The sequence below is a fragment of the Parambassis ranga genome, chromosome 4, assembly GCF_900634625.1.
Source record: "Parambassis ranga chromosome 4, fParRan2.1, whole genome shotgun sequence".
NCBI lineage: Eukaryota > Metazoa > Chordata > Actinopteri > Ambassidae > Parambassis > Parambassis ranga.
The window spans coordinates 22,154,702-22,163,426 of NC_041025.1; the positions used below are offsets into that span (position 1 = coordinate 22,154,702).

Sequence of the window (8,725 nt, forward strand, 5' to 3'; positions counted from 1 at the left end):
ATGATGGTTAATATGCAGAAGTGCGAGCGCGCTCAGCTGACACGGCTCATCCACTGCGGTGCTTCTCAAGGCTGAACGTTGACTCTATTTATTTGTATCTAAGCTGCAGCACAAAGTTCAGTTTCCTTCATTTTAAATGCAAACAACAAACATATTGATTTAAATTGATTAAGGTGTTTTAATTTGTTGCTGAATATGAAGTTATCTGTAATAAATGCATCTAGAGAAGCCAATACCTCTGTTTTCTTAATTATTCTATTCATTCCCATCTTTAAATTGCTTGATTTGGCTGCGAAAAAGTCCAAAACTTGAAGATATTTTGTTTACTACTGCCACAAGGTGAAGAAAAATCACAATTTAGAAGGCGGAAACAGGAAGTTTTACAGGTTTACCTGGAAAAAAAGTTCTTTGCAGTTGAGCAGCTGATCAATTAATCATTTACATGAAAAAAAAACTGAGTGGTTAGATTGTTTGGAACAAAATCACTTTATGTAAACGTCTGTTTTCCAAGTGACACAAATACCCATAAATCTCCATCCCTTCCTCACACGCACACACACACACACACTGTGTAATATATATGCAGTGTGCCGGGCCCCGCGGAGCATATGTATGAAAAGCGTTGACTCATAAAGCAGCCGAGCAGCCACAGAGTCCACCACATCACACAAACAACTCATCTTTTCATTTGGAAAACAGATGGATGCTCAAGAGAGGACGCCAGAGAGGAGGAGGAGGAGGAGGAGGAGGAGGAGGAGAAAGTAAAAATAGTGTTTGATAAGGAGGAGGAGGAAGTCAACATTAAAGGGGGGGGCAGAGGTGTGAACAGAGGTTATCGAGAGGCGGTGCTGATTTGTAGCACATTGATTTTAAAGTGCAAAGATTGATGTGAAGCCATTGAACGGTTTGTGCTTTTGCTCCTCGGCTCCTTCTTTCTCTCTGCACCCACCACTCCTCCTAATACGTGAGGACCATAGGGATGCAGGGGGGGGGGGGTGTATGACTCTGACCCCTGCATCCATCAGTTTGAGAAATTTAATCTTCCTGTGTCACCATAAGGCTCCATACCTTGAATATCAATGTGAGTCATTACATGTGGACCGACCAGACTGATTGTTGGCACCTATCAAACAAATAAAATGTACATTTCAAAAAAGTACAAATATGAGCAGGTATTCTTAGAGTGTGTGTGAATGTGTGTGTGTGTGTGTAAGGGAGGAAATTGATACTGTCCGTCATCTGTCACACATCACATGCTTACTCAGGCGTTCACAACACAAGTCACCAAGTGGAACGTTGAATACCCAAAGCACACACACACTCTCCCTGTCTTCGTCTCTAACTTCTGCTCCCTTCCTGTCTGATTCCTGGTGCCATCAGTGCATTGTTTTTTTGTAGGCTGAAATCTTTGGGTGCAGGGTTGTGTGTGTGTGAGAGAGAGAGAGTTTGGTTGGCTGTTAAAAGCAGAGCTGTGAATCTTTCATGATGTCTGATGCAGCGACATGAGAGAGAAAGGAGAGAAACAGGCAGAGATCGAGGTGAGGTGGAGGAGCGGGTGAGAGGGGAGACCAGAGGGGAGGATGAGAGGAAGGAGGGAGGAGGAGGAGGAGGAGGAGGAGGAGGAGGAGGAGGTTCTGTCCTGGCTGCTTTTCCTTCATCCTCCCTTCACAGATCAGGAGATGAGTGCTGCTACAATTGGTTTGATACAAACACCGGCTCTGTGCTCAGCGGTGCTTCTGATTCAATCCTGAACATTAACTCCACCTGAACAGTGTTGATCAGCTGACTGAGCTTCAGCTGTGTGTCTGTTAACATGTAAACATCTGACTGTATGAACCGTGCCTCTCCTTTCTGTCTCCACATGAAGACAACATCTCTGTGAGCACAGAGCTCTAGTTCAGCTTCATCTGACCAAATGACTTCCAGTCTGTGTGCTCTGTCTCCAGGTGGTCTCTAGCAGACTTCAGTCTGTGTGCTCTGTCTCCAGGTGGTCTCTAGCAGACTTCAGTCTGTGTGCTCTGTCTCCAGGTGGTCTTGAGCAGACCTCAGTCTGGTTTGGAGGTCTCTAACTGTAAAGACACATTTTCATGGAGACAAACTCTGTGCAGATTTTCCACGATGCCACCATGATCATGACATTGTTGTTCCCACAGTTCGAACAGGAATCAAAAGCAGCTGGATTACTCCATGATTAAACTGAGTCCATGAGCGCTTCCATCCAAAATAATCCCAAATCTAAACACAGATGATGTATGGTGACAAAGGTTTTAACGTCTGTATGAGGTGGAAGAAGCACAAATTAAAAAAATAAAACATGTCCTGTCCTGCTTTCTTCTTCTTCTTCAGTGGTATAATGGTACAGCTCTTAGTTAAAATATAATAACATACAGATACTGACGGAAACTCATTTTCAAGTAATGTGATTAAATTTAAGCTATGGGTGGAAAACAGAATGATACAGATTTACAGCTTCAGCTGACTGAGGCCAAACCTGTAATGTATCCTAATCTAGCAGTAAGCCAAGCTGAAAACACATCTGACCTGTGTGTTCATTTACACATTCAACAACGTGAAAACCACTCAAATATTCACACACACACACAGCATTTAAACTCACTAACAGAGATGAAGTGTGCAGGTTACACTCTGTCACTCGATCACATGGGTGTATGCTGCTCTGCACAGACAAAGCATGTGTGAATGAAACCTGGAGAAGGTGTTGGCTTTCACTCACTTTTAAACACACACACACACACTATAGGACGAGCTAGTCTTTAACTATTGACCAGGTGAAAGCTCCAATGTGTGTGTTAAAACCGCTTGCAGGCACAGAGACAGACGGGCAGACAGCAGGAAAGATGACTTCCATTCACCTGCTGCTAAACCTATAGAACAATGAGTGTGAGCTGGGAAGAATGGGCTTTTTTAAACCTCAGCTTAGGAATTCAGAGCTTCTTCCCGTCATATTGCACCTATTTTACTTTGGAGTTATGATGTTTAAAGCATGCCTTCACAGTGACATCCATATATGTGTATATACACCTGGATTATACACTCCAAACTGTTCATCCTGCAGATTATTTCCCTGTATGCATTCCATAATATGTAAATTTCTGTTCATGCTGTTCACATGTGGCATGGACACACACTGCATTTCTGCTTTGTAGTTTCACCGCAACACAAAACAACACAACATGACAACATGCAGGGATCCTGACTGCTTCCTGTTCCCTTCAAACACTGAGTGAATATCATCGTTGGACCATTTGCTCTGACAATTCAGCCATGAAGAATAATGGCAAATACCAATTTTTATATTATAATATTGATGTGGTAGGTTTTTGTGTGCTGTTTTGCAATGACATGACACAATTCCTCAAAGAGATTCACAAGCCAGCTTTGTAAAAGCCAAGTTGGCCAGTGCCATGAGTTCCCCTACCACATGAATGCAGCATGAGGATTAGTGCTACACAGAGTGTTCTAACAACGATATTCACACAGCTGTGTGAAGTTCTGTTCAAATCCACAACCTGATCTATTTCTGAACCTGACCTGAAGCTCGGTTTGCAGACTACTATACAAAAAAAACACCAACACATCCTCACCACATGTGCCACAGTTCATCCATGATACACCTGCCACATACTACACATTGTAGCATTTATGCTAACATGATTGTACTGCACGGCGTCATCCGATTATGGGACCGATGCAGCTGCAAACGTCTGCAGGAGGAGGACGGTTTGGGGATGATGGGGGTACAGACAGCACTCCGAACCTTCGTTCCCAAACATGTAGAGATGCAGAGAAACACGCACACATGCTCAAAAAACTCCTTGAAACTCAAAATATTCTGAACTTTATGTATTAGTGTGTGTCACAAAAAAATCATAAAGTTTTATGTTCACAATATAGGTTTTGCAGGTTAGCATGCTAACATATGATGGCTAGAAGGGGCAGCTACACCTACAGCTAGGGCTGTGTATTGCCAAGAATCTGGCGATACAATACATGTCACGATACAATACGATATACGATATATCCCGATACTGTAACAAAGACGATATATTGCGATTGTGTGTATGTGTGTATATGTATACACACCTCTCGTATCTCGTTGTCGGTGTCAGCCATGTTCAGTGTCAACATTGAGCTGTGTAACAACGACCGTGAGAGTAGAGAATAAACAGCTATCACATGGTGGCTTAAGCAGAGCTGCTTAAAGAGACAGTGTGCACCACAAAAGTAAGACGCTGAAATTAATGTTTGCTCATAAATAATTAATAAAAAAATCAATTTGGGTATTTCACAGAATCGATTTTTTCCTACACCCCTACCTACAGCTGAGGAAAATATGAACACAGTGAAGTATTCGGCCTTGAATGAACCAAAGTCTTGGACCGCCGTCTCCCCGACTGACAGACTGACGTAGCTGTTGTGATGGAGCCATGATTTTTGTTCGACAGGCCAACTCAGATCAGACAACTCCAAACTCACTTTCAACTGAAACAACCTTCTGTAGCACTGCTGTGCAGATAATGCTAGCTGTGAAGTGCTTGGGACTGCCAGCAGCTGGGTCTGGTCCCAAACCATTAGGAAAGTGTTTGTTCCTCCGAAAAAAAGGGGGGGGGGGGGTGTGTGCTGCACGCACAGGAAGGCCGCTGGGCCGAAACATCTGTCTGTGTGTTTACTGCTCCGAGATAATAGATACATACAGGAGTCAAGTGAGGCTGACGCTCCGTTTGGAGGATGTTTAGAGGATGTTGTTGCTAGTTTCTCTGCAGAAAATATATTAAATGTTAACTGTATGCCTTCTTCTATGGGCTCTGGAGCTTCAGTAGAAACCTCCAGCTAATATCCACAGCTTCATTATTTGACTAATGGATCCAGTTACTAAAAAGTTTGAGTATTTTTCTGTCCAGTTCAAGGTTTTCAAGATTCTTCTTGGTCAACATCAGCTGCTCTTCCTTTGTTTCTGCAGTTTTCACATAACACAAATAAGAGAAATAATAAGAAACACGGCCAAAATAGATAGAAATAATGAAAACATAGCCAGATACTAAACTGAAAACCAGACACAGGCGCCCTTTGGAGGAGCTGATATCCTGATTATTCCAGAAGCCACCTGTTTCTGAGACTTATATGTGAAAAATATATAACTTCCTGTCAGATCTGAGTTGTTTTTGTTCCTTAAAATCATCTTATATTCACACAGCATCGTTTTTTTGGCCTCTATAAGAGCAAAACATGCTTAAAAAACAGGAACAAAGACCTGCAGTAAAGCTGTTCCACCCTAACGATTCATATTCTTTCTGATGGGCCGTGCAGGTGCTAATGTGTAGCTCTGTGTAAAGTCTTTCACTTAATTTTCAGTGCATACCCTGAGGAGTGAGGAGCAGCCTGCCGGGCCACACGGCTCTAAATTAACCCTCCCTGGATCCCTGAGATGAGACTGATAGAGCCGAATCCTGCCGCCTGTCACCGTCTTTCTTGTTGCTATCTGTGTGTCAGTTTTAACGAGTTCTGGGAAACCGAAGAGAGAAGAGAAGATCAACATCCGAGTGACGGAAGCATTGTGTTTTCACGTCCCTCAATAAAAGATGAGGTTTTAATGGAAACAGAGGGAGAGCGTCTCCTCCTCAGCCGTCTGACAGAGACCTTGAGTGACTTGCTTGCTCTGCCTCTCTCTCTCTCTGTCAACCCTCACTGTCTCCACATTCTGTGATTTCACTCCTATCTGTTTGCTGCTGTCTATCTCTATCACACACACCCACACATCCAATATTAATAACCACACCACCCAAACCAGAGCATTTCATTGACACAACATGAAATGACCTTCAGATCCATACACACACCCAAACACACACACCTCCCTTTCATCCCCTCCTTCTGTCCGTCTTTAGGGGAAGAGACAGCAGGACAGATGATCGCCTTTAAGGGAGAAACAACTCAATTTCACTTTCCTCAAGGTTGAGACAGTTTAATCAGCATGTGTGGACGGCTGGGACCAGACACAGAGAGAGTTTGATGTCTGGATCTCAAACTGACTGATTACTGGGCCGGCTGGGTAATTGACTGATTGATTAAATGCATGATAGCTGGACTACTTATAGATGGCTGAAAGACAAGAAGGGCTCCAAGAATTAAACAAAGAGAAGCCATTGAAAACTCTGTTTACAAAGTAAAACACACTTTTCTTGTTACCTATGTTGCCCCCTTAAGCATTGCTTAAATTAGTATGCAAACAACCAAACATACCCCCACCTCCACACACACACACACACACACACACACACACACACACACTACACCTGCAGTCCACAACAAAGCAGACAATGAAAAATGCCTGAACAGCACAGTCTATCTGCACTTTACATTAAAAAGGAAGCTTACACCTGCAGTGCAAACATCAGCTAACAGCCATCAATACAATGAATAGACTGTAACAGCTCCATGAGACACACACACACACACCGCTCACACCCACCTGCAGACAATGAAAATGCCCCAGAAAGGACTATAATAGAGATGTGCAGGAGGGGTGGCTGTGGAACACTTCACTTGAGATGCTTAGAAAATAAGAGAGGGCTCAACACATGAGCTGCAGCAGTAATGCACACCTACCCCCCCCCCCCCCCCTTTAGAACAATAAAACAGGTAAAATGCAAAATAAAGTCCCCATTCACAGCACACACTGCATGGAGAAAGCGTTATATAATTATATAGAAATAATAATTATGATTATATGTTTTATTAATAACAATTAAAAAACTGACTTCAAGTGTGTTAAAGTGCATGAAAACGCAACATAAACTCACCGGAGATCTCAGTCTGTGGCACGCCGGCCAGGACGAAGCCTTTCCCGGTGTAGAACTGCCGCAGGTCGGCGCAGCTTTTATCCGCCGCGGCGGCCACCGGGCCGGGCGCTGCGCACAGACACAGCCCCACACAGAGGAGCAGGACGGGGAGCCGCATCTTAGGCTGAGGCGTTAGTGCCTGTTTCCTCCACTCACACTCAGTCAGACAAAAAAAAATCCCGAGCAGGAGTTCTCTTTACAGGATCCAGAGAGTTTCCAGCAGAGTCCCGTTCAAACTGCGCAAAGCTCCGAAGGTGAAGGGAGGAGGCGCCCGTGGCTGCCGGTCCGGCGTGTGTTTCTGCGAGAGGGGAGAGCTGCAGAGCGCGGCTGTAGGTGGCAGGTACACCCCGCTCCTCCTTCCTCCTCCTCCTCCTTCCTCCTCCTCCTCTTTCTCGGTGCTGCGCGCTGCAGAGATGCAGGAGAGACAAAAGGCAGAGTGTGGGAGCAGGTGTCCCTCAGTCACAGCGGCTGCGCGCTCACACTATCGCTGCATGATTATGGAAATCAGCCGCGTAAAAGGCGTCAAAAGAGCCAAACGCGTTACTTTAAAGAAGCTTTCAGACCAGAGCAGGACTGTCTGAGCTCCCCGCTCCACCAGCAGCAGGCTCCGGGACAATAAAACCTGCGTGAGAGTGGGAGGGAGTGCTGCTGATGCTCCCTCTCTTTCTGTTTCCGCGTGTCTGTGTGTGTATGTGTGTGTGTAAATACTGCTTCAAGAACTAAGGAGCTGAACAGCGCCACCTGCAGGTCCTCAAAGCACGAAAAGCACCAAAAATGAATGGATATTCTAACAATGCTTCACATTTTTCTTTCTATTAATGTTTGTTGTTTTATTTATTAATATACAATAAATTATTGTATAGATGTTTTAATTGTGTGGGCCTATATAATATGTATGTATTTATTTATAATCCGGATGTTTGTTTTTAATCACAGTCATTCACACATAATGTAGCTGCACAATGATAACAGTGATATTTAAAAACTAGCTCTAATAAAATAGCTATGTCTAATGAAGGGACCTGCAGTTCCTCAAATGGCCACTTGAGGGCTCCTTACATTTCTTTTTTTTATAACTCGCCTGTTTAAATTGTTCCAGGGCTTAAAATGATGCATGTCTGACAGAATGGGTCCTCATAGACACTGCTGTTGATGGATGAGTTCTGACTTATCGCTGCACTCTAGACCACCTTGTGGTGTAAAGAGGTATTACACAATAGTCAACACAGAGATCTGAGAACTGTTTTCTTTATGTATTTCCTTTGATTGACAGGTGAACCTCGACCTCTTTGCTCCTGGAGTTGGATTCACTGTGAGTCGACCTTACTGCTCATGTCATGGTCCAAGCATTGAAAAAAATTCTGCCTCCTCCACCAACTCTCTCAGCTCTCTGCAGCTCCAACCCTAACACAACCAGTCACTGGCTGCCATTCAAAAAGTGTGTTGACAGTTTTTTTCCTTTATTCCAACTGTAATATGTAAATAAGACATTTTTCTAAAGAGCATAAAAAGAAAACCTCTTCGCTCGGTGATTTAAGAGTTTATTTTTGCAGGCTTCCCACCTTCTGCCAGGCAGCTTCAAGGCTAAAGGGATTTAGCTGAATTACTCTGTACTGACACAGTCGGCCTGCAGCCACTTAAAGGTTGATACTGAGGTCAGGATTTAAAAGTCTTCTTTTCTCCTCTGCATGAAACAAACTGTGTCACGCAAACTGAAGAAACTGGCCTTCCTGCAAACACTCCTTACTCATGAAGCAGCCCTGAACGCTCTGCATGTGTCTCTGCAGGCCGCTGGAGGTTCTTCCTCTGGCTCGGCAGGGTGACTGATGAGCTGTCGGATCCTCTGCCTCTGCATCATAGCAGCC

At 44.1% G+C, this 8,725-nt stretch overlaps 1 protein-coding gene across 1 annotated transcript in view; it reads right to left on the bottom strand.

The window, feature by feature from the left end:
• Window positions 1-7,456, bottom strand: part of gpc1a (glypican 1a) — a 31,045-nt gene extending 23,589 nt beyond the window's left edge. Inside the window, exon 1 of the mRNA XM_028403826.1 lies at window positions 6,822-7,456. Coding sequence (XP_028259627.1) covers window positions 6,822-6,978 — 157 coding nt within the window. The 5' untranslated portion in view covers window positions 6,979-7,456. The remainder of the gene's footprint in view (window positions 1-6,821) is intronic.
• Window positions 7,457-8,725: the final 1,269 nt, after the last annotated feature.